The sequence below is a fragment of the Pseudophryne corroboree genome, chromosome 5 (genome assembly GCF_028390025.1).
Source record: "Pseudophryne corroboree isolate aPseCor3 chromosome 5, aPseCor3.hap2, whole genome shotgun sequence".
Classification (NCBI taxonomy): Eukaryota; Metazoa; Chordata; class Amphibia; order Anura; family Myobatrachidae; genus Pseudophryne; species Pseudophryne corroboree.
The window spans coordinates 842,433,066-842,459,223 of NC_086448.1; the positions used below are offsets into that span (position 1 = coordinate 842,433,066).

At 57.6% G+C, this 26,158-nt stretch overlaps 1 protein-coding gene across 6 annotated transcripts in view; it reads left to right on the forward strand.

The window, feature by feature from the left end:
• LOC134928666 (uncharacterized) overlaps positions 1-26,158 on the forward strand; it is a 147,021-nt gene that overhangs the window by 77,197 nt on the left and 43,666 nt on the right. For all 6 annotated transcript variants that reach the window (XM_063924635.1, XM_063924634.1, XM_063924639.1 and 3 more), the window contains one exon: positions 1,751-1,894. In XM_063924635.1, the coding sequence (XP_063780705.1) occupies positions 1,751-1,894 (144 nt within the window). The remainder of the gene's footprint in view (positions 1-1,750; positions 1,895-26,158) is intronic.

Genomic DNA, 26,158 nt, shown 5'->3' on the forward strand with positions numbered 1-26,158 from the left:
TCTATCTATCTATCTATCTATCTATCTATCTATCTATCTATCTATCTATCATCTATCTCATATATACTCTATCTCTCTCTCTATCTCTCTCTCGCTCTCTTTATCTCATATCTATCTATCTATCTATCTATCTATCTATCTATCTATCTATCTATCAATCAGGCAGAGGCGTTTGCATTTACTGCGGAACACTTGCAGTAAATGTGGGTGCATGCGCAGGACGAGCTCTGTACATTCGCCCGCATCATTATTGTATTGTTTGCGGTTGGATCACGATTTGCAATCCAACCTGAATGAGCCCCTATGTCTGGAGCCAGACGCCTCCCTGATGGTGCTGCATGATGGATAAGTACCTGCCTGTATATATATATATATATATATATATATATAGTCCGCCCCGCATGTCAGGCCCCCCACTCCCGCACAGCGGCGATATTTTACACTTGACAAGTAGCTCCCTACCTGTGCAGCTTCTGCGCTCTGGCAGGGAGCTACTTGTCACATCCCGGGTCGCAGCGGCAGTTCTAATGTCATTGGCACGCCCCCTCTCGCCCCGCGACCGCCTCTGCCTGATCGCAGCCCTGAGATGCTGATAGTATCTCACTGGGCTCCCGGGGTGCGGCCGCTGCACGTACTGTACACACCTCAGCAAGGGCTTCAGACTGCCATCGCTGCAGCGATTCAGTCTGAATTAGGCCTTTGTCCTTGACACCGGCAGCCCCCGACATACCTGCTGACATGTCGGCTGACTCGAGTCACCTCCTGCCCCCCAATCCGTCTCAATGCCCAGAAACACTTGTCATAATTGCACGGATCTGCATATAGTTCCGATCTTCATACCATCTTCCCCCGACGGCGTTATCTGTCGGAATGCATGTGCAGTGCCACTCGGATGCAGGCGCACGAACAACACTACTTGCATCCACCTCGCAAACACGCCCCTGAGGGCCTAATTCAGACCTGATCGCAGCAGCAAATTTGTTAGCTAATGGTCAAAACCATGTGCACTGCAGGTGGGGCAGATGTAACATGTGCAGAGAGAGTTAGATTTGGGTGGGTTATATTGTTTCCGTGCAGGGTAAATACTGGCTGCTTTATTTTTACACTGCAATTTAGATTTCAGTTTGAACTCACCCCACCCGAATCTAACTCTCTCTGCACATGTTATATCTGCCCCACCTGCAGTGCACATGGTTTTGCCCATAAGATAACAAATTTGCTGCTGCGATCAACTCTGACATACCCCCGTAGTGTCAACAGTAGGTAGTGTCAGACTGGTGGTTTCTCCATATGAAGGAAGGAGTCTCTACTGTAAGAGCTGAGGAGGTGGAGGCAGTGCCACTGATGGAACACTGAAAATGGCCTGACCCTCTGTAATAAGTATAGTCCTATAATTAACAGTGGAGATTATGAAAGTGATTGCTATAGCTTCAGATTTATTGTGCGTTGGATTTACTGACGGAATCCCATTTCTCCCCCTTGTGAGGATAATCTGGGGGATATGACTTTAGTCTCAGCCGTACTGACGCACATAACAGACGGGTCAGGCTGCCATCGCATATAACAGACGGGTCAGGCTGCCATCTCCCAATCAAACGCCAGTATAACAAACAAAATGAAAATGCTAAATAATACTTATACACAATAGAGTTGTCAGGTGTTATGTACACAGATCCCGCAATGTACTGTCTGCGCCGGCGTGGCCATGTGGGACAAATAATATTAAAAATACATTTTGTCTTTTACACAGGTGGAAGACTCAGAGACAATGAGGGATCACAAGGGCCACAGGAGACACCGACACAGAGAGCACAAGCCCTTTAGGAAGCACTCCCATGGAATGGACAGTCCTCGTGGCTCATCCATAGACAGAATCCACCAGAAGGACACGGAGGTAACCGTGTACAACGCCACAGCACTTATCGGTGATAGCGACCAAGAGGGGGCATCGCGTGACGCATCTGGCGCCATGTGCCGCAATATGGCAGCTGGGCTTAGCATACCTCCCAACTGTCCCGAATACAGTGGAACAGTCTCGCTAATTGGACGCTGTCCCGGGGTCCCTCCCGCGGGGGGGGGGGGGGGGGGGGGAGGCAGATTGGGAGAGTCAGTGGTCAGCTCTGCTCTGCACAGCAGCCGGTGATCACTGGACAGATGTCCTGCACATGTTCCGGCATCTATCAGTGCGGGGAGGGTTATCTGGGGGCTGCCCAGCTGCTGCGGGAGCTGTGGTCACGCACCCAAAATGACGAAAAAGAGGGTCGTGGCACTAGACCATGCCCCTCCATCTGAGACCACGCCCACTCCTTCTGAGGCCACGCTTCTTTCCCGGCCGCACCTCTGGTGCAGCAAGTCCCGTTTCACCTGCAAAAGTTGGGCAGTGTGGCTTAGTGTCAGATATATGTATAGCTGCTGTGCTTAGCTTCAGATAGATGTATAGCTGCAGGGCTTAGCTTCAGATAGATGTATAGCTGCTGTGCTTAGCTTCAGATAGATGTATAGCTGCAGGGCTTAGCTTCAGATAGATGTATAGCTGCTGTGCTTAGTGTCAGATAGATGTATAGCTGCTGTGCTTAGCTTCAGATAGATGTATAGCTGCTGTGCTTAGCTTCAGATAGATGTATAGCTGCAGGGCTTAGCTTCAGATAGATGTATAGCTGCTGTGCTTAGTGTCAGATAGATGTATAGCTGTTGTGCTTAGTGTCAGATAGATGTATAGCTGCTGTGCTTAGCTTCAGATAGGTGTACAGCTGCAGGGCTTAGCTTCAGATAGATGTATAGCTGCTGTGCTTAGTGTCAGATAGAAGTATAGCTGCTGTGCTTAGCTTCAGATAGATGTATAGCTGCAGGGCTTAGCTTCAGATAGATGTATAGCTGCTGTGCTTAGTGTCAGATAGATGTATAGCTGCTGTGCTTAGCGTCAGATAGACGTATAGCTGCTGTGCTTAGTGTCAGATAGATGTCTAGCTGCTGTGCTTAGCTTCAGATAGATATATAGCTGCGGGGCTTAGCTTCAGATAGATGTATAGCTGCAGGGCTTAGCTTCAGATAGATGTATAGCTGCTGTGCTTAGTGTCAGATATATGTATAGCTGCTGTGCTTAGCTTCAGATAGATGTATAGCTGCAGGGCTTAGCTTCAGATAGATGTATAGCTGCTGTGCTTAGCTTCAGATAGATGTATAGCTGCAGGGCTTAGCTTCAGATAGATGTATAGCTGCTGTGCTTAGTGTCAGATATATGTATAGCTGCTGTGCTTAGATTCAGATAGATGTATAGCTGCTGTGCTTAGCTTCAGATAGATGTATAGCTGCAGGGCTTAGCTTCAGATAGATGTATAGCTGCTGTGCTTAGCTTCAGATAGATGTATAGCTGCAGGGCTTAGCTTCAGATAGATGTATAGCTGCTGTGCTTAGTGTCAGATATATGTATAGCTGCTGTGCTTAGATTCAGATAGATGTATAGCTGCTGTGCTTAGCTTCAGATAGATGTATAGCTGCAGGGCTTAGCTTCAGATAGATGTATAGCTGCTGTGCTTAGCTTCAGATAGATGTATAGCTGCAGGGCTTAGCTTCAGATAGATGTATAGCTGCAGGGCTTAGCTTCAGATAGACGTATAGCTGCTGTGCTTAGTGTCAGATATATGTATAGCTGTTGTGCTTAGATTCAGATAGATGTATAGCTGCTGTGCTTAGCTTCAGATAGATGTATAGCTGCAGGGCTTAGCTTCAGATAGATGTATAGCTGCAGGGCTTAGCTTCAGATAGATGTATAGCTGCTGTGCTTAGCTTCAGATAGATGTATAGCTGCAGGGCTTAGCTTCAGATAGATGTATAGCTGCTGTGCTTAGTGTCAGATAGATGTATAGCTGCTGTGCTTAGCTTCAGATAGATGTATAGCTGCTGTGCTTAGCTTCAGATAGATGTATAGCTGCAGGGCTTAGCTTCAGATAGATGTATAGCTGCTGTGCTTAGTGTCAGATAGATGTATAGCTGCTGTGCTTAGTGTCAGATAGATGTATAGCTGCTGTGCTTAGCTTCAGATAGGTGTACAGCTGCAGGGCTTAGCTTCAGATAGATGTATAGCTGCTGTGCTTAGTGTCAGATAGATGTATAGCTGCTGTGCTTAGCTTCAGATAGATGTATAGCTGCAGGGCTTAGCTTCAGATAGATGTATAGCTGCTGTGCTTAGTGTCAGATAGATGTATAGCTGCTGTGCTTAGCGTCAGATAGACGTATAGCTGCTGTGCTTAGTGTCAGATAGATGTATAGCTGCTGTGCTTAGCTTCAGATAGATGTATAGCTGCAGGGCTTAGCTTCAGATAGATGTATAGCTGCTGTGCTTAGTGTCAGATAGATGTATAGCTGCTGTGCTTAGTGTCAGATAGATGTATAGCTGCTGTGCTTAGCTTCAAATAGATGTATAGCTGCAGGGCTTAGCTTCAGATAGATGTATAGCTGCTGTGCTTAGTGTCAGATAGATGTATAGCTGCTGTGCTTAGATTCAGATAGATGTATAGCTGCTGTGCTTAGATTCAGATAGATGTATAGCTTCTATGAGGTATCCGTTCAGATGGTCAACCATCTTATGGTCGACAGTCATTAGGTCGACTACTATTGGTCGACATTGACATGGTTGACATGGACACATGGTCGACATGGACACATGGTCGACATATGAAAATGGTCGACACATGAAAAGGTCGACGTGAGTTTTTTTACTTTTTTTTCTTTTGGGGAACTTTTCCATACTTTACGATCCACGTGGATTACGATTGGAACGGTAATCTGTGCCGAGCGAAGCGAAGGCACCATGCCCGAAGCATGGCGAGCGAAGCGAGCCATGCGAGGGGACGCGGTGCACTAATTGGGGTTCCCAGTCACTTTACGCAAAAAACAACACCAAAGAAAGTTAAAAAACTCATGTCGACCTTTTCATGTGTGAGCGGCTAACAAGGATGTACCGCCTGCTGCTGTGCAGGTGTCGTCACTCCACCCACCTGTGCAACGCCGCCAGACGATATCCAGACGCGTAGGAGACTTCACTCTCGAGACCACTCTCCAGGGCGGACACCACCTCACCGCGGATGACGGGGGTCTGCAAAGAAAAGGATATGCCGGTTGAGACGTGCACCCGACCTTCGTCTAGAGTACGGGGCGCGTCAGGGGTAGCCGCGACCTTCACCGGCTGGGCGGAAGGTCATCACTGGCCCTTAGGCCTCAGCTACCCAGTTCTCACACACTCGCGCTCTCGCACGTTGTGTGTTGAGAGGGGAGGGCCCTCGCGTCCGCGAGCCGACCCTCTCGACCGGTATCCGGGGAAAGGGATGACAGACAGACGGGCACGGGGTGATACTCACTTCCAACTTGCAGGTCACCTTGATTGTCGCGACTCTCCGCTCCTGTTGGGACAAGAACAGCCTCCCTACTTGCAGGCTACACTACGGCAAACAACGCTACAGCCAACTACGCCTGCCTAAACAAACAAACTAAAACAACTGGAGGCTACTGGTTCTACCCCAATCTGACAGAGATCGGACTAATTTATCACGTTCACTACCCGGCAAGTCAGTGGAATAATTCCCCGGCCCAACAGCATACCCCAACTTACCAGTCCTACCTTCCAGGTGTTGGGCACCGGCCCACACTGAGGGACGGGGGTCTGGCGCAGACGGTGGCCCACTTCCGGCGGCCGGGGGATGGCGACGTGTGGGACGGGAACGTTACTCCACACTTCCAATACCCTGGACTATACACCGCGTGGGGCCGGTCGACTTCAAACACCAGCCGTGGATCCCTCAGGAGCTACTACACAGCCCACTTCCAGCCGGAGGGGTGTGGGCCGGGGGTGAGGGCGCAGGCCGGAGGCCTGGGGTGAGGGCGCAGGCCGGAGGCCTGGAGTGAGGGCGCAGGCCGGAGGCCTGGAGTGAGGGCGCAGGCCGGAGGCCTGGAGTGAGGGCGCAGGCCGGGGGCCTGGAGTGAGGGCGCAGGCCGGGGGCCTGGAGTGAGGGCGCAGGCCGGAGGCCTGAGTGAGGGCACAGGCCGGAGGCCTGGAGTGAGGGCGCAGGCCGGAGGCCTGGAGTGAGGGCGCAGGCCGGGGGCCTGGAGTGAGGGCGCAGGCCGGGGGCCTGGAGTGAGGGCGCAGGCCGGGGTCCTGGAGTGAGGGCGCAGGCCGGGGGCCTGGAGTGAGGGCGCAGGCCGGGGTCCTGGAGTGAGGGCGCAGGCCGGGGGCCTGGAGTGAGGGCGCAGGCCGGGGGCCTGGAGTGAGGGCACAGGCCGGAGGCCTGCCTAACGTGCGCACAGGCCGACAGGGCCTGACTCTGCCCGCAGGCCTAGTGCCTGTCCCTGGTGCTCTAGGGAGGGTTAAAGATAGGTGGAGGTGGCCCAAGGCCGCCTACCTGTCGCGGAGGGAGAGGCTGCAGCGGGGAGCTTCGTTAGCTCTTTTGCTCTCCACACGCTGCAGCACTCTCCGCCGGACTCCCGTCGCCGGTCGCCGTCTTCTGTCTTCCTGCTTGGCTCCGCCGACGTCTTCCTCCGCACTGCCGACGTCTTCCTCCGCACTGCCGATGTCTTCTGCTCCGCCGACGTCTTCTTCCGCTGCTCGGCCGCCGTCTTCCTCCGCTGGAGCTCTTCCTCCTCTTCTGCTGCCGTCCGCCGTCCGACTGACTGGTCCCGCTCCGCAGCGCCTCTTATATGGCGCCGGGAGCGGGCGGAGCCATGACGCGGCGAGCCCCGATTGGCTCGCCGCGGCGAGCTCTGATTGGCGGCCAAGGCGCGAGCCCTGATTGGCTCGCGCTTGGCGCGCCGTTTGAAATGCGCCGCTGGGATTGGAGGGGCTTGAATCCTTTCGGATGCAAGCCCCTCCAGACTGGAAACCGCCCGCCGCGTCGCCGCCCGTCGCTCCGTGGAGGGGAAGGTGGCAATCCCCTTCACATTTCCCCCCCTTTTGTCCTTTGTGGTCCCCACAAAGCAAGAATCCGACCATACAAAGTTCGGATCCGCGTAGCGAGGGCCCGGGACGCCCCTATTTGAACGCAGAGAGCGTCTTGGCAGGGGGGAGGCCACTACTTCGGCTGGGGGTTGAGGTTCTGATGTCTCCTCCGGCTGATTCTCCTCAACCGGCAACCACCACTCCTCGTCTGACAGAGGGGTCAGAGCTTCCCCGATAGGGGCCCCCAACCCGTCCTCTGCTACAGGGGACTCAGCCCCGCTCACCGGATCCGAGAACGGACAAGGTCGCAGTTTACTCCGATGTAACGTGCGCAGGCGTCCCGTCCCGTCGGTAGACTCCACTTGATACACTGGTCCACCTGGGTCCAAGCGACGGCGAACAAGATATGGGGTAACTTCCCACCGTTCAGACAATTTCCCCCCTGGGCGAACCTCTCGCACCAACACTCGCTGGCCCACGGCCAACGATCCAGGCTCGTGGGACCTCACAGGTGGATGCTGGTGGTCTGCGATCAGCCTCCCAGCCAACTCGTGTGCCGCCTTCAGACGTAGGCGATGGTCCTCGACCCATTCGGCAGGGGCGAGGGGCGTTACCTCCTCAGTCCCGGACAGTTGTAAGTCGTGTGCCTCCCGTCCGGGTCGGCCGAACAACAAGAAAAAAGGGGAAAATCCCGTGGTGTGATGAACTCTGTTGTTGTAAGTCCAGACCAGCTCCTGAACACGTTCGGGCCACCGCTGCTTCTCGGCATGCTCCAACACGCGGAGCATCTGCAGCAGAGTCCGGTTGAATCTCTCGCAGGCGCCATTCCCCTGCGGATGGTAAGGTGTTGTGCGGGACTTTTGAACGCCATAAAGCTGGCAGAGGCGCTCCATCAGCTGCCCCTGGAAACAGGCACCTTGATCCGAATGGATCCGCTCAGGACAACCGTACTGCCGAATGAAATGTTCGACGATCGCTCGTGTTGCCGACTCCGCGGTCTGGTTTCGGGTGGGAACCACTACCGTGAATTTAGTAAAGTGGTCAGTAATTACCAAGGCATACTGGTGCCCACTTACAGATTCCCCGATCAACACGTAGTCGATCATCAGCATCTCCAGCGGCCGACTGGTCCGGATCGTCTGGATGGGCACGTGCTGTTCCGGCGGCTTAACTACCGCACACCGCCTGCACTCACGACACACCTGGTCCACGACTGCCTGCAGCCGGGGGGCGAAATATTGACGTCTCAACCAATGGTATGTTTTATAGGGTCCCAAATGGGCCCCTTGCTCGTGCGCCTCTTCCACCAGCGACTGCACCCGGGCTTCTGGCACGACCACCTGCTCAACAGTACGCATTTCCTGTTCCAAGTAGCAGTGTCTCCGTAGGGTACCAGCGCAGACCCGCAATTGGTCCCAACGACGCACCACCTTCCTACAGAACCCGGTCAGTCCATCCTGCTCTCGGCGGGATGGCATATGACCCCTCTGTACCCACTGTCGAACGAGGTCCAAACCCTCATCGGCCTGCTGTTCCTGTGCCCAGTCCATCTCCGTGTACCTAAGTAAGGCAGTCTGGGCGTTTTGTCGGTACAACTCTCCGGCCATGGGCTGCCGCACACGAGTGAGATCCGGCATTTCTTCGCCGCAGTCCTCTTCTTCCCCACCAGGTTCGGGGGTTTCCACCGGAAAGCGAGACAGGGCATCTGCGTTGGTATTACTCTTCCCCGGTCGATAGCGGATCTTGTAGGAGAACTTGGCCAACCTGGCCACCCACCGTTGCTCCAAGGCACCCAACTTGGCGGTCTCCAGGTACGCCAAGGGGTTGTTATCCGTGAAAATATCCACGTGAGCGGCGGTCAAGTACTCCGCAAATTTCTCGGTCACGGCCCACACCACTGCCAGCAGTTCCAACTTGAAGGAACTGTAGTTGTCTGGGTTCCTTTCGGTCTCTCGCAGGCTACGACTGCCATAAGCAATCACCCGCTCCTGCCCATCCTGGACCTGAGCCAAGACCGCGCCCAACCCCTGCAGACTCCCATCCGTGTATAGGACGAAGGGCTTCTCAAAGTCTGCGTATCCCAACACCGGAGCTTCCGTGAGACTTCCTTTCAGTTGGTCAAAGGCCAGGTTCTGCGCTTCTCCCCAAGTCTCCAGGGCAGCTTTCTTAGTGGTCGCAATCCCTCGAAGCAAGGCATGTAGGGGTTCCGCAATCCGGGCGAAATCCTTGATGAAGCGCCGGTAGTACCCCACCAAACCCAGAAATGCCCGTAATTCCGTGACGGTGGTGGGCACCTTCCATTCCTGGACGGCCGCCACTTTGCTGGGGGTTGGGTACACCCCATCACGTGACACCACATGCCCGAGGTACTCCAAGCTGGATTTCAACAGGTGGCACTTCCGGGGCTTGAGCTTCAGGCCGTATGCTTCCAACCGCTGAAGAACCAGGTCGAGTCGAGCAAAGTGTTCCTCCAAGGTCGCGGCGAACACGATGATGTCGTCCAAGTAAATGAGCAAAGCTTCAAAGTTCAAGTCTCCCAAGCACCTCTCCATCATCCGCTGGCATGTGGCGGGCGCATTGTTTAACCCAAACGGCATGCGGCAAAATTCGAACAACCCCATGGGAGTAACGAATGCGGTCTTCTCCCTATCCTGGGGGGCCACCGGCACTTGCCAGTACCCACTGGCCAGGTCCAGGGTCGAAAAAAATTTAGCATTGCCCAGTGCAGCTAGGGACTCCTCGATCCTAGGGAGAGGGTAAGCGTCCCGGACGGTGCAACTGTTCAGCTTCCGGTAGTCCACACAGAACCGGATAGTCCCGTCCTTCTTCCGGACTAAGACAATGGGTGCAGCCCAGGGACTTTTGCTCTCCTGGATCACATGGTTGTCCAGCATCTGACGCAACATGCTCTTTACTTCCTGGTACAACCGGGGCGGTATCGGCCGATACCGCTCCCGAACCGGGGGGGCGTCTCCGGTGCGGATCTCATGCTGCAGGTCCTCCGTATACCCGAAATCTTCCTCATGCCGGGAGAACACCTTCTGACGGTTCCAGAGCATCTGGTCCAGCTTGGCTACGTCCCCGGCCGCGCACTCTTCCAGCGACACGTCCATCTGCGTACGGATCATGGTGCCGTTCCACTCGGGGCCGGGCCCCTCCTGTTCCTCCACTTGAACAGATAATGCCCATGCCTCGGAAGCCTCTGGCTGTAGGGAGAGTTTTCGCATACCCTGAACGCTATCCTCGTGAATCGCCACCACCTGAGCGATGACTGTCCCAGCCGGGACTCGGCAAAGCTGGTCGGTGAGATTGCAAAAGTGGACGGAGACCTTTCCCCCGGTCACCACCGACACGGTCCGTGCCACCATCACTCCAGACCCTACCCTCAGCACATCAGTGGGCTCTACCATCACCACCATGCCATTTAGGCTCTGATGAGTCCGTACTTCCAGAGGGATCAGGACTTCTTGGCGAGGTGGCAACTCCAGGCGCTGGTGGTGACCGACCTTCAAAAGACCCAGGTGCTCATCGATTGCCCCTAGGGCCCTGGTCCCCCGTCGTCCCACTTGTTGGAGTGCCTGCTGGACGGGGCGCCGGACTCCCAGATTCTTCCAATATTGTGGCCCATTTTCCTGGAACAAGAGCTGGTCGAGATGTCGGAGTACATTCATCCCGAGGATCACTGGGCCATGGCTCAGCCCCGGGCTGCTGACTACCAGCAGCCCCTTCCTACCCAGCTCTCTGCCACAAACTACCATCTCCATCCACACCACCCCCACCACGGGAATGGGTAGGTTATTAGCCGCCGTGAGGGTAATGAAGCTCTCGGACACCTCACTTTTAAGATGGGCGTAATGTTCAAGGAAACAGGCCTCGGAAATGGTGGATACTTGAGAGCCGGTATCCAACAAGCAGGACTGATCTTTCCCACCGAGGCGACTGACTACCACGGGACACTCTCCTACCAATTCAGCCTGTTCGTTAATGGCTGATCTCTCCTCATCGCTCCCCCCCACGGGTGGTCCCGTTACCGCGAGGGAGGTCAGTTTAACTGCGCCTCCGGGATTGCTTCGGTACAGGTCCGCGCAATATGCCCATACCGATGGCATCGGTAACAACGAGGGCCTCGGCCCTCTCCCGGACGGCCGTCCGGTTCCGTGCCTCGTCCACGGGGCCGCCTGGTGTCCCGCTCACGGGACTCCGTGCCCCGCTGGTCACGCCGGTACACCTCCTCCCTCAGCTGGGAGACCTCTTCCCTCATTTCCTTGGTCACCTGGAGGAAGGCCTCTTTCAGGTCTTGCACACAGGTCTCTAAGGGATTGGTCTCCCTGCTAGCCACGGGCGCGGAGATCGGCTGCACCCACTGGGGAAAAACGGCGTGTGGTCCGTAATTGGCATTACGGTCCCTGGCTACGGCGTCGATCTCCACCTGATGGAAGGTCAGGGTGTCATCCTGGGATATCTTATCCAGCATCACCTGCCTCAGGGGCACGTTCCGGAGTCCCATGGCGAACTGATCCCGCAATATCTGGCTGGTGTTGGTGAGCGCCCCAAACCCATCGGGGTCCTTCCGACGTACTTCTCCCATCATCTCCTGGAGCGCGTTTGCATACTGGGGGATGGACTCATCCTCCCTCTGGAACCGGCCAAACAGACGCTGCCGGAGGGTCCCCGCCGAGGAGGTGTCCCCATAAATATCCCCCATCGTCGGGCCGCAAAAGAATCGTCCGACGAGCCTCGCCTTCCAGGGAATTCAGGGCGAGGGGCACCTGTAGGTCAACGGGCACCCGATAAATGAGGAACGTCGCCTCTAGTCGGGTCTTCCAGTCCTCTAGGGTCATATTGCGACCGTCGTAACGGGTTAGGTGGGCGAGGGCTGGTCCGACGTTAAGTCGACGCGATGACCTTCGTCGCTCGTCGTCCGTTCCCCTCGGCACCACGTCAGTGGTGCTGGAAGTTGAGCTTCTCCGCGAGGGTAGTTTCGGCACCTCTGCCCATGGCTTCCCGGCTGTGGGTAGTGACTGATCTTCGTCCATCCTGCCGACTACGCCAAATGTGAGCGGCTAACAAGGATGTACCGCCTGCTGCTGTGCAGGTGTCGTCACTCCACCCACCTGTGCAACGCCGCCAGACGATATCCAGACGCTGTGACAGGACGGTACCGTACGGAAGCACTCGCCGCTTGCCGCGTCCCGTTGACTGCGCACAGAATGGAAGGTCAAGCCGCACGAGGCCTGACCACATAGGGGATTCCCGCTTACCGTCAGTAACCGCCTGTTACTGACTCCACCCACTGCGTTGTGGGCGGGTTCTTGCTGCCACCACCAAACTCCTAACCTGCCGTGGCGTTTGGAACCACGGTTCTGCTCTGTATGTGCCGACGCACTGCCTTACCACAGCTGTGTGGTGCTGACGAATCCCCACTAGCCACTTGCTAGGCCTCTACCGGTAGCTGGCGGAAGGCGGAGCTTGGAGACGTCAGGTGCTTCCCTGGACAGCCGGAGGACGGGGCTAGGTTTGGCCTAACCCTGTTGGTCACAAGATGAAGCAGTCTTCTTGAGGCAAAGGTGTTTATTGCTCAAATAACCTTTAAAAAGGCTCCTCCCTATTGCTAGGGGCAACAGCATACAATTAAGATGTTTCAGCAGAAGAAGATGTTACAATACACAATCCTATGGGCCAACTGCCCTCCTTTTATCCCTCTCCAAGACCCTCTACCACAGGGGGTAAGCCCGCCCTGTGGTGTACAACCAATCAATGTTTACCCATGAGCTGTGCATGCTCTGGACTCATGCACACCTAACATTGTCCCCAATGGACAGTGGGGAGTGGCCGGTCTCCTTTGTCTCTCCCATCTGGGAGAGCAGGCTACTCCCACGGTGCCGTTCAGTCTGGCTGGGGGGAAGTTTTCCCTCCTAAACTGACTTCCAGAAACCTGCCCGGGACCCCTCTCACTGCCTGCAGCCTGGATTTGGGCTCCAGAGCTGGGCAGCCTGACTCCCCGGTCCAGGTCTCTGGTTCACTACGGCTGATCTCCATGGAGCTCCAAGAAACCCCTCAGCTTGTTCTATAGCTAAGCTGCTTCTCTTTCTCCCTGTCCCCATTGGAACTGTGAGGCTGGATGGGAAAGCATTCCGTTTTTAGGGAAAAGGTCTGGGAGAATCCATCAGCCTGCACAGCTATGGATTCCCCCCTCCTGGGACACACAATCAAGTAAGTGCATTTTATCTTTAAATACATTACATTTTTAAATCACACTGTACATTTCTCTTTAAATATACACTGAGCCTGTGCCCTGCACAGACTCTACATATTCAGGCACTGCAGTGCCTTCCCTAGCCCTGCAGCCTGGCTGCTAGGGCTCTCCCTCTCAGTGCTGGAGGCATGGGGCTGGCTTCCCCCATCCTTCAGCCTGCCTTCCTGCCTCTGGGGTTCCAGGGAGCTGGCTCTCCCTGTCCCCCCAGGGTGGCACTACTTTGGTGGCCTCGCCGCACGCAGCGGCGCACCCCCCTGTACCTAAGCCCGGCGGCCCGGGACTCTTGTCCCGGCCGCCGTGACTCTGGCTTTGTTGTGGTGCTGGGGCGCCGGGAGCGTAGCTCCCGGACCCCAGCGTTCATCAGCCTGCTCGCCCGCCTAATTCACCCACGCCGCTAGGGAGCCGGCTAGCCCGGTCCCCCCTGAGCGGCGCCTGTCTTGTGGCCTCGCTGCAGCGTCCGGCGGGGAGCCGGGCTGCAGCGCACCCCCCTTGCCGACTAGCAGCCCGGGACGTCCGTCCCGGCTGCTGCGGCTGGCCACCCGTGCTGGGCTGAGGCGCTGGGAGCAGAGCTCCCGGCCCCCAGCGGCGGCTCTCACAGAGAGCACTGCAGCGGGAGCCGAGCTCCCAGCCGCAGCGCTCACCCTTCTCCCCGGCGCGCACACTCCAGTGCGCCCGGGGCTACACTGACCGCTGCCGGGAGCGGAGCTCCCGGACTCCGGCGGTCAGCGGCTGCCTCCTCTCCCCCGGCGTGCACACTCTGCTGAGCGCGCCGGGGGCTGTCCTCCCTGCCGTGGTCTCCGGAGGGGTCCGGGACCACGGCACATCCAAAAAGTACACTTTTATACATTTGCCCACAGCATTTTTAAATCTGGCGCCAAGCGCCCTTTGTCCCTCAAAATGGCGCCGGGCACTAGGGGTTTAACCCCTTCAGTGCCAAAGCGGCCATTTGCCTCGTGGCTGGGGCTCTCCGGCCACACTCCTCCCCCCCCCATTCAAGCGGGTCAACCAGGGACCCATGTCCCAACGATTTGGGTCCTGGTCCCGCAGTCCGTTGGGGTGAAGGGGACGCTACCTGGGGGGTGTAGGCTCTGGCCTAGACAGTTCATCCATAGTGTAGTGGGCCTCTCTTCGTGGGTGCACAATGTTCAAATAGTCCACCTGAAGTCCAAGTTCAAGGCTCCACCACAAAAGTCTGTCCAATTCCCCCAAGGTAGGTTGCAGCCACCTAACAGGTAGGTGGTAAGTCACCACTGTGGGGGGCCGGTTACAAACAAGTGCCACCCACGGTGTCCCAACTGTGGCATACCCCACCTCCCACCATAGCAGTTTTCTGCTCAAACAGGCCACAGGGTGCTCCTGCCCATATGGCTCTTTCTGGCTCGGTACAGCTCCCAGTCCGTGCAGTGGCGCAATAGTTCGTAACACACAGTCCTGGTCAAGAATGTGCGCCATCAGCACGGGAGCGGGTACCCGAGCCTTCTTCAATGACTGGAATGCCAACTCGCAAGCGGGTGCAAAGTCCACTGACTTGGGAATGCCCTTCCTAGCCATCTCTGTCAAGGGGTTCACTACAGGACTAAAGTCAATGACAACATGTCCGTAGGGCCTTACAGGTTCTAAGGTCAGTACCGGTCTGGGTGATGTGGGACGGGGACAGCCTCTGGTTGCCTCCACCCCCTCTGGGTTGGGCCTACCCCTGTCTCCTCCCACATGGTGCCCCAGGCACTGCACCTTCGTCATACCTATCTGGCAACTGTCTGCCCTAACGGTCAGACCTGCCCTCCAATCCTCCTCCGTCAACCTATGACTCGGGAAACCTACCCTGTCACCTAGGCCTACTCCTTCCTCCTCGTCCGCTACCTGTGCCACAGTGATGGCGGCCAGACCACCAGCCTCTGGATCCTGTGTGGCATCCACTACAGGGAGGCTGCGTGTCTTCCCCGATCTACTGTGCACAGGCAGGGGACCTGCTATGTCCACAGCAACTTGCTGCAAGGGTTCTCCTATGGGCAGAGGCCCAGAGACAACACAACCGCTGGAGTGCCCCGGCTGCCAACGCATGGCACCAGCCTTACATTTGGTCTGGGCGTCATCCGACATTCCAGACCAGGGTAAGCTCTGTGTCAGGCACTTCAGGGTACGGTCTGTCTCCGGGTTGCTGTCCAAAGGGGTTTCGCTGGCAACCGACACCGGTTGCGCAGGAACGTTCCCTGAGGGGACCAGTTGGACACATTCCCTATCTGGTCTATCCCCTCCCACTTTCCTGGCTACCCTGTACCTTAACCCTTCCCGCCAGGTCAAACTTCCTGCCCCAACCCTGTCAAGGCCGCTGCCAGAGTGGCGCCTCATGCCTTTTGGGGATGGGTCAGAGAGTTGAGCCTCCCTAAACTCCTGCCTGTGGCCCTCAATCTCTCCTAAATTGGGACACTCTACAGGGGGATCTAGGTGGGGACTACTAGGGTCAGTCTGGTAGGGGTCAGTCATTGAAAAATCAGTGTGGTTTCTCATACTCACCGCCGGAGTTGGCAAACCACTTGGGTCAGGAGCATCATTGGGCACCCCCACAGGATCAAACGAGCTGGAACCAACATCCTCTGCGTTGCTAGGGGACGTAGGCATACCAGAGGCAAAAGGCATGCGGGGTCGATGTGCTGATCTAGCCGCTGTAATCTTTTCCTCTGGGCTGGTTGATGCTGTGGTTGGCTGTGCTGGCAGTTGTCTAGCAGCTGTAGTCTTTTCCTCTGGGCTGGGCTGTGCTGGAGCAGCTGATGTCAACAGTGGTTTTGGAACTTGACTCCGGGGAATGGCGCCAACAAACATAGTGACGATCCCACCACCCAGATCATTTCCTAGGACCACATCAGTTGGGAGACCATTCATGACGGCAACTTCTCGCAACTCTGGTCCAGCTCCCCAGTCCAGGTAGACTCTTGCCATGGGAACCGCTTTTTCTGTTCCTTCTGCCAGGGTGACCGTGGCAGTGCGACCCTGCAATACTGCAGCAGGATCTATAAGGTGGGGGCTCACCACAGTGATTGAGGCCCCAGAGTCTCTTAGGCCTTCTCCCTGCAGGGGTCCCACGTGGACTGGCTGCAGGTGCCTCCACATGTTGTGTAGGGGCTGTTTGGCCATGCAGGTGACTCTCTCCGCAGAGTGCACCTGTCTCTCGCCACACTCCATCGGACTGACTGGAGGGGGAACAGTCTCTGTAGGCTCATCTCCTCTCGTCAAACAAGCGATCCGGGCTCCAGCACTCGGATTTGGGGCACGAGTCTGGGGTGCTTGGGATGCAGGACAGTTCATCCTCAGATGTCCGATTTTCCCACAGCCGTAGCACTTCTTCTCCAGTCGTGGCACCGATGATCTCTGATCAGTTGCAGGGACGCTGCGGTGCGGTTGCTGGCCAAGAGCACCCGGGTTGGAAGATGCTTGTCTTTGGGGGTGATGAGCTGAAGAGGGTGGTCCCCTTGGTGGTACAGTCTGTTGGAGCTGGCTGCTGGCGGGGCGCTTCTGCCCCCGTGGCCGAATTGCCACATATTTGTCGGCTAATTGGGCAGCCATTTTTAAGCTGGGTGGCTCCCGATCTAGCACCCACTCCTTCACTTCTTGGGCGCACCTGCGGTAGAACTGCTCCCTGCAGATCAGGTCGATCAGTGCGTCCCATGTAGTGGCTTCCGAATCCTTCACCCACTTCACCACGTACTGCCGCAGCTGGGTGGCGAACTGCTCATGGGTGCTGCTAGGATTCTTAGGCAAGTCTCTGAATTTCTTCCTGTAAGACTCGGGAGTGATGAAGAATCGCTGGAGGAGGGCCTTCTTGACTTCGTCGTAGTTCCCACAGTCCTCCGTCGCCACTCCTCGATAGGCCTCCAAGGCCTCTCCATGCAGAGTGGGCACAAGGTGTCTCACCCACTCTGACTTGGGTAGATCATGTAGTTTACAAGTCCTCTCAAAGACTTGCAAATGTCCATCAATGTCCCCATCACTGTCTGCAAACTTGGCAAACTGAACTCGTCCTGATCTGTGTACAACAGCTGACAACGGCTCCCGGGGTACCACGGCCTGGGGTGCCCGCTCCGCATGCCACATCCGGATGACAAGCATGCGTTCTTGCTCCGTTGCCCTTTCCCCCAATTCCGCTAGCCGATCTGCTAGAGTATCCGGGTCGCCCCCCCTGGGACGTTGGGATCCTGGCCCTGCTAGGGATTGCTGGGAAACATTGCTGCTGTGAGAGAGGGCGGGGCTTGTGGTTCTCACCGGTTCCTCACGAAGGTCCACTGGTGGGCCGTCCTCTGCGATGCTGACGCCGTCAGTGCTTTCCACCTCCGCCCGATGAGACTCCTCCCAGCTCCTGAGCGCCGCCTGCATGACGCTCCTGGACGCGTTGGAAGGGATTTCCACACCCTTCCCCTGGCATACGATCTCCAGATCCTCCTTGGACATTCCGCTGAATTCCGCCATCTTGTGCGTTCTCCTGCGCTGCAGTTACTCCTCTCCTGAGTAACTCGGCTTCTCCAATCGGGTGATGAAAAGCCGCCTGGGATTATCCCACTGCTATGCCCCCAATTTCTGTGACAGGACGGTACCGTACGGAAGCACTCGCCGCTTGCCGCGTCCCGTTGACTGCGCACAGAATGGAAGGTCAAGCCGCACGAGGCCTGACCACATAGGGGATTCCCGCTTACCGTCAGTAACCGCCTGTTACTGACTCCACCCACTGCGTTGTGGGCGGGTTCTTGCTGCCACCACCAAACTCCTAACCTGCCGTGGCGTTTGGAACCACGGTTCTGCTCTGTATGTGCCGACGCACTGCCTTACCACAGCTGTGTGGTGCTGACGAATCCCCACTAGCCACTTGCTAGGCCTCTACCGGTAGCTGGCGGAAGGCGGAGCTTGGAGACGTCAGGTGCTTCCCTGGACAGCCGGAGGACGGGGCTAGGTTTGGCCTAACCCTGTTGGTCACAAGATGAAGCAGTCTTCTTGAGGCAAAGGTGTTTATTGCTCAAATAACCTATAAAAAGGCTCCTCCCTATTGCTAGGGGCAACAGCATACAATTAAGATGTTTCAGCAGAAGAAGATGTTACAATACACAATCCTATGGGCCAACTGCCCTCCTTTTATCCCTCTCCAAGACCCTCTACCACAGGGGGTAAGCCCGCCCTGTGGTGTACAACCAATCAATGTTTACCCATGAGCTGTGCATGCTCTGGACTCATGCACACCTAACATTGTCCCCAATGGACAGTGGGGAGTGGCCGGTCTCCTTTGTCTCTCCCATCTGGGAGAGCAGGCTACTCCCACGGTGCCGTTCAGTCTGGCTGGGGGGAAGTTTTCCCTCCTAAACTGACTTCCAGAAACCTGCCCGGGACCCCTCTCACTGCCTGCAGCCTGGATTTGGGCTCCAGAGCTGGGCAGCCTGACTCCCCGGTCCAGGTCTCTGGTTCACTACGGCTGATCTCCATGGAGCTCCAAGAAACCCCTCAGCTTGTTCTATAGCTAAGCTGCTTCTCTTTCTCCCTGTCCCCATTGGAACTGTGAGGCTGGATGGGAAAGCATTCCGTTTTTAGGGAAAAGGTCTGGGAGAATCCATCAGCCTGCACAGCTATGGATTCCCCCCTCCTGGGACACACAATCAAGTAAGTGCATTTTATCTTTAAATACATTACATTTTTAAATCACACTGTACATTTCTCTTTAAATATACACTGAGCCTGTGCCCTGCACAGACTCTACATATTCAGGCACTGCAGTGCCTTCCCTAGCCCTGCAGCCTGGCTGCTAGGGCTCTCCCTCTCAGTGCTGGAGGCATGGGGCTGGCTTCCCCCATCCTTCAGCCTGCCTTCCTGCCTCTGGGGTTCCAGGGAGCTGGCTCTCCCTGTCCCCCCAGGGTGGCACTACTTTGGTGGCCTCGCCGCACGCAGCGGCGCACCCCCCTGTACCTAAGCCCGGCGGCCCGGGACTCTTGTCCCGGCCGCCGTGACTCTGGCTTTGTTGTGGTGCTGGGGCGCCGGGAGCGTAGCTCCCGGACCCCAGCGTTCATCAGCCTGCTCGCCCGCCTAATTCACCCACGCCGCTAGGGAGCCGGCTAGCCCGGTCCCCCCTGAGCGGCGCCTGTCTTGTGGCCTCGCTGCAGCGTCCGGCGGGGAGCCGGGCTGCAGCGCACCCCCCTTGCCGACTAGCAGCCCGGGACGTCCGTCCCGGCTGCTGCGGCTGGCCACCCGTGCTGGGCTGAGGCGCTGGGAGCAGAGCTCCCGGCCCCCAGCGGCGGCTCTCACAGAGAGCACTGCAGCGGGAGCCGAGCTCCCAGCCGCAGCGCTCACCCTTCTCCCCGGCGCGCACACTCCAGTGCGCCCGGGGCTACACTGACCGCTGCCGGGAGCGGAGCTCCCGGACTCCGGCGGTCAGCGGCTGCCTCCTCTCCCCCGGCGTGCACACTCTGCTGAGCGCGCCGGGGGCTGTCCTCCCTGCCGTGGTCTCCGGAGGGGTCCGGGACCACGGCACATCCAAAAAGTACACTTTTATACATTTGCCCACAGCATTTTTAAATCTGGCGCCAAGCGCCCTTTGTCCCTCAAAATGGCGCCGGGCACTAGGGGTTTAACCCCTTCAGTGCCAAAGCGGCCATTTGCCTCGTGGCTGGGGCTCTCCGGCCACAGACGCGTAGGAGACTTCACTCTCGAGACCACTCTCCAGGGCGGACACCACCTCACCGCGGATGACGGGGGTCTGCAAAGAAAAGGATATGCCGGTTGAGACGTGCACCCGACCTTCGTCTAGAGTACGGGGCGCGTCAGGGGTAGCCGCGACCTTCACCGGCTGGGCGGAAGGTCATCACTGGCCCTTAGGCCTCAGCTACCCAGTTCTCACACACTCGCGCTCTCGCACGTTGTGTGTTGAGAGGGGAGGGCCCTCGCGTCCGCGAGCCGACCCTCTCGACCGGTATCCGGGGAAAGGGATGACAGACAGACGGGCACGGGGTGATACTCACTTCCAACTTGCAGGTCACCTTGATTGTCGCGACTCTCCGCTCCTGTTGGGACAAGAACAGCCTCCCTACTTGCAGAGTACACTACGGCAAACAACGCTACAGCCAACTACGCCTGCCTAAACAAACAAACTAAAACAACTGGAGGCTACTGGTTCTACCCCAATCTGACAGAGATCGGACTAATTTATCACGTTCACTACCCGGCAAGTCAGTGGAATAATTCCCCGGCCCAACAGCATACCCCGACTTACCAGTCCTACCTTCCAGGTGTTGGGCACCGGCCCACACTGAGGGACGGGGGTCTGGCGCAGACGGTGGCCCACTTCCGGCGGCCGGGGGATGGCGACGTGTGGGACGGGAACGTTACTCCACACTTCCAATACCCTGGACTATACACCGCGTGGGGCCGGTCGACTTCAAACACCAGCCGTGGATCCCTCAGGAGCTACTACACAGCCCACTTCCAGCCGGAAGGGTGCGGGCCGGGGGTGAGGGCGCAGGCCGGAGGCCTGGGGTGAGGGCGCAGGCCGGAGGCCTGGAGTGAGGGCGCAGGCCGGAGGCCTGGAGTGAGGGCGCAGGCCGGAGGCCTGGAGTGAGGGCGCAGGCCGGAGGCCTGGAGTGAGGGCGCAGGCCGGAGGCCTGAGTGAGGGCACAGGCCGGAGGCCTGCCTAACGTGCGCACAGGCCGACAGGGCCTGACTCTGCCCGCAGGCCTAGTGCCTGTCCCTGGTGCTCTAGGGAGGGTTAAAGATAGGTGGAGGTGGCCCAAGGCCGCCTACCTGTCGCGGAGGGAGAGGCTGCAGCGGGGAGCTTCGTTAGCTCTTTTGCTCTCCACACGCTGCAGCACTCTCCGCCGGACTTCCGTCGCCGGTCGCCGTCTTCTGTCTTCCTGCTTGGCTCCGCCGACGTCTTCCTCCGCACTGCCGACGTCTTCCTCCGCACTGCCGATGTCTTCTGCTCCGCCGACGTCTTCTTCCGCTGCTCGGCCGCCGTCTTCCTCCGCTGGAGCTCTTCCTCCTCTTCTGCTGCCGTCCGCCGTCCGACTGACTGGTCCCGCTCCGCAGCGCCTCTTATATGGCGCCGGGAGCGGGCGGAGCCATGACGCGGCGAGCCCCGATTGGCTCGCCGCGGCGAGCTCTGATTGGCGGCCAAGGCGCGAGCCCTGATTGGCTCGCGCTTGGCGCGCCGTTTGAAATGCGCCGCTGGGATTGGAGGGGCTTGAATCCTTTCGGATGCAAGCCCCTCCAGACTGGAAACCGCCCGCCGCGTCGCCGCCCGTCGCTCCGTGGAGGGGAAGGTGGCAATCCCCTTCACATTTCCCCCCCTTTTGTCCTTTGTGGTCCCCACAAAGCAAGAATCCGACCATACAAAGTTCGGATCCGCGTAGCGAGGGCCCGGGACGCCCCTATTTGAACGCAGAGAGCGTCTTGGCAGGGGGGAGGCCACTACTTCGGCTGGGGGTTGAGGTTCTGATGTCTCCTCCGGCTGATTCTCCTCAACCGGCAACCACCACTCCTCGTCTGACAGAGGGGTCAGAGCTTCCCCGATAGGGGCCCCCAACCCGTCCTCTGCTACAGGGGACTCAGCCCCGCTCACCGGATCCGAGAACGGACAAGGTCGCAGTTTACTCCGATGTAACGTGCGCAGGCGTCCCGTCCCGTCGGTAGACTCCACTTGATACACTGGTCCACCTGGGTCCAAGCGACGGCGAACAAGATATGGGGTAACTTCCCACCGTTCAGACAATTTCCCCCCTGGGCGAACCTCTCGCACCAACACTCGCTGGCCCACGGCCAACGATCCAGGCTCGTGGGACCTCACAGGTGGATGCTGGTGGTCTGCGATCAGCCTCCCAGCCAACTCGTGTGCCGCCTTCAGACGTAGGCGATGGTCCTCGACCCATTCGGCAGGGGCGAGGGGCGTTACCTCCTCAGTCCCGGACAGTTGTAAGTCGTGTGCCTCCCGTCCGGGTCGGCCGAACAACAAGAAAAAAGGGGAAAATCCCGTGGTGTGATGAACTCTGTTGTTGTAAGTCCAGACCAGCTCCTGAACACGTTCGGGCCACCGCTGCTTCTCGGCATGCTCCAACACGCGGAGCATCTGCAGCAGAGTCCGGTTGAATCTCTCGCAGGCGCCATTCCCCTGCGGATGGTAAGGTGTTGTGCGGGACTTTTGAACGCCATAAAGCTGGCAGAGGCGCTCCATCAGCTGCCCCTGGAAACAGGCACCTTGATCCGAATGGATCCGCTCAGGACAACCGTACTGCCGAATGAAATGTTCGACGATCGCTCGTGTTGCCGACTCCGCGGTCTGGTTTCGGGTGGGAACCACTACCGTGAATTTAGTAAAGTGGTCAGTCATTACCAAGGCATACTGGTGCCCACTTACAGATTCCCCGATCAACACGTAGTCGATCATCAGCATCTCCAGCGGCCGACTGGTCCGGATCGTCTGGATGGGCACGTGCTGTTCCGGCGGCTTAACTACCGCACACCGCCTGCACTCACGACACACCTGGTCCACGACTGCCTGCAGCCGGGGGGCGAAATATTGACGTCTCAACCAATGGTATGTTTTATAGGGTCCCAAATGGGCCCCTTGCTCGTGCGCCTCTTCCACCAGCGACTGCACCCGGGCTTCTGGCACGACCACCTGCTCAACAGTACGCATTTCCTGTTCCAAGTAGCAGTGTCTCCGTAGGGTACCAGCGCAGACCCGCAATTGGTCCCAACGACGCACCACCTTCCTACAGAACCCGGTCAGTCCATCCTGCTCTCGGCGGGATGGCATATGACCCCTCTGTACCCACTGTCGAACGAGATCCAAACCCTCATCGGCCTGCTGTTCCTGTGCCCAGTCCATCTCCGTGTACCTAAGTAAGGCAGTCTGGGCGTTTTGTCGGTACAACTCTCCGGCCATGGGCTGCCGCACACGAGTGAGATCCGGCATTTCTTCGCCGCAGTCCTCTTCTTCCCCACCAGGTTCGGGGGTTTCCACCGGAAAGCGAGACAGGGCATCTGCGTTGGTATTACTCTTCCCCGGTCGATAGCGGATCTTGTAGGAGAACTTGGCCAACCTGGCCACCCACCGTTGCTCCAAGGCACCCAACTTGGCAGTCTCCAGGTACGCCAAGGGGTTGTTATCCGTGAAAATATCCACGTGAGCGGCGGTCATGTACTCCGCAAATTTCTCGGTCACGGCCCACACCACTGCCAGCAGTTCCAACTTGAAGGAACTGTAGTTGTCTGGGTTCCTTTCGGTCTCTCGCAGGCTACGACTGCCGTAAGCAATCACCCGCTCCTGCCCATCCTGGACCTGAGCCAAGACCGCGCCCAACCCCTGCAGACTCCCATCCGTGTATAGGACGAAGGGCTTCTCAAAGTCTGCGTATCCCAACACCGGAGCTTCCGTGAGACTTCCTTTCAGTTGGTCAAAGGCCAGGTTCTGCGCTTCTCCCCAAGTCTCCAGGGCAGCTTTCTTAGTGGTCGCAATCCCTCGAAGCAAGGCATGTAGGGGTTCCGCAATCCGGGCGAAATCCTTGATGAAGCGCCGGTAGTACCCCACCAAACCCAGAAATGCCCGTAATTCCGTGACGGTGGTGGGCACCTTCCATTCCTGGACGGCCGCCACTTTGCTGGGGGTTGGGTACACCCCATCACGTGACACCACATGCCCGAGGTACTCCAAGCTGGATTTCAACAGGTGGCACTTCCGGGGCTTGAGCTTCAGGCCGTATGCTTCCAACCGCTGAAGAACCAGGTCGAGTCGAGCAAAGTGTTCCTCCAAGGTCGCGGCGAACACGATGATGTCGTCCAAGTAAATGAGCAAAGCTTCAAAGTTCAAGTCTCCCAAGCACCTCTCCATCATCCGCTGGCATGTGGCGGGCGCATTGTTTAACCCAAACGGCATGCGGCAAAATTCGAACAACCCCATGGGAGTAACGAATGCGGTCTTCTCCCTATCCTGGGGGGCCACCGGCACTTGCCAGTACCCACTGGCCAGGTCCAGGGTCGAAAAAATTTTTGCATTGCCCAGTGCAGCTAGGGACTCCTCGATCCTAGGGAGAGGGTAAGCGTCCCGGACGGTGCAACTGTTCAGCTTCCGGTAGTCCACACAGAACCGGATAGTCCCGTCCTTCTTCCGGACTAAGACAATGGGTGCAGCCCAGGGACTTTTGCTCTCCTGGATCACATGGTTGTCCAGCATCTGACGCAACATGCTCTTTACTTCCTGGTACAACCGGGGCGGTATCGGCCGATACCGCTCCCAAACCGGGGGGGCGTCTCCGGTGCGGATCTCATGCTGCAGGTCCTCCGTATACCCGAAATCTTCCTCATGCCGGGAGAACACCTTCTGACGGTTCCAGAGCATCTGGTCCAGCTTGGCTACGTCCCCGGCCGCGCACTCTTCCAGCGACACGTCCATCTGCGTACGGATCATGGTGCCGTTCCACTCGGGGCCGGGCCCCTCCTGTTCCTCCACTTGAACAGATAATGCCCATGCCTCGGAAGCCTCTGGCTGTAGGGAGAGTTTTCGCATACCCTGAACGCTATCCTCGTGAATCGCCACCACCTGAGCGATGACTGTCCCAGCCGGGACTCGGCAAAGCTGGTCGGTGAGATTGCAAAAGCGGACGGAGACCTTTCCCCCGGTCACCACCGACACGGTCCGTGCCACCATCACTCCAGACCCTACCCTCAGCACATCAGTGGGCTCTACCATCACCACCATGCCATTTAGGCTCTGATGAGTCCGTACTTCCAGAGGGATCAGGACTTCTTGGCGAGGTGGCAACTCCAGGCGCTGGTGGTGACCGACCTTCAAAAGACCCAGGTGCTCATCGATTGCCCCTAGGGCCCTGGTCCCCCGTCGTCCCACTTGTTGGAGTGCCTGCTGGACGGGGCGCCGGACTCCCAGATTCTTCCAATATTGTGGCCCATTTTCCTGGAACAAGAGCTGGTCGAGATGTCGGAGTACATTCATCCCGAGGATCACTGGGCCATGGCTCAGCCCCGGGCTGCTGACTACCAGCAGCCCCTTCCTACCCAGCTCTCTGCCACAAACTACCATCTCCATCCACACCACCCCCACCACGGGAATGGGTAGGTTATTAGCCGCCGTGAGGGTAATGAAGCTCTCGGACACCTCACTTTTAAGATGGGCGTAATGTTCAAGGAAACAGGCCTCGGAAATGGTGGATACTTGAGAGCCGGTATCCAACAAGCAGGACTGATCTTTCCCACCGAGGCGACTGACTACCACGGGACACTCTCCTACCAATTCAGCCTGTTCGTTAATGGCTGATCTCTCCTCATCGCTCCCCCCCACGGGTGGTCCCGTTACCGCGAGGGAGGTCAGTTTAACTGCGCCTCCGGGATTGCTTCGGTACAGGTCCGCGCAATATGCCCATACCGATGGCATCGGTAACAACGAGGGCCTCGGCCCTCTCCCGGACGGCCGTCCGGTTCCGTGCCTCGTCCACGGGGCCGCCTGGTGTCCCGCTGGTCACGCCGGTACACCTCCTCCCTCAGCTGGGAGACCTCTTCCCTCATTTCCTTGGTCACCCGGAGGAAGGCCTCTTTCAGGTCTTGCACACAGGTCTCTAAGGGATTGGTCTCCCTGCTAGCCACGGGCGCGGAGATCGGCTGCACCCACTGGGGAAAAACGGCGTGTGGTCCGTAATTGGCATTACGGTCCCTGGCTACGGCGTCGATCTCCACCTGATGGAAGGTCAGGGTGTCATCCTGGGATATCTTATCCAGCATCACCTGCCTCAGGGGCACGTTCCGGAGTCCCATGGCGAACTGATCCCGCAATATCTGGCTGGTGTTGGTGAGCGCCCCAAACCCATCAGGGTCCTTTCGACGTACTTCTCCCATCATCTCCTGGAGCGCGTTTGCATACTGGGGGATGGACTCATCCTCCCTCTGGAACCGGCCAAACAGACGCTGCCGGAGGGTCCCCGCCGAGGAGGTGTCCCCATAAA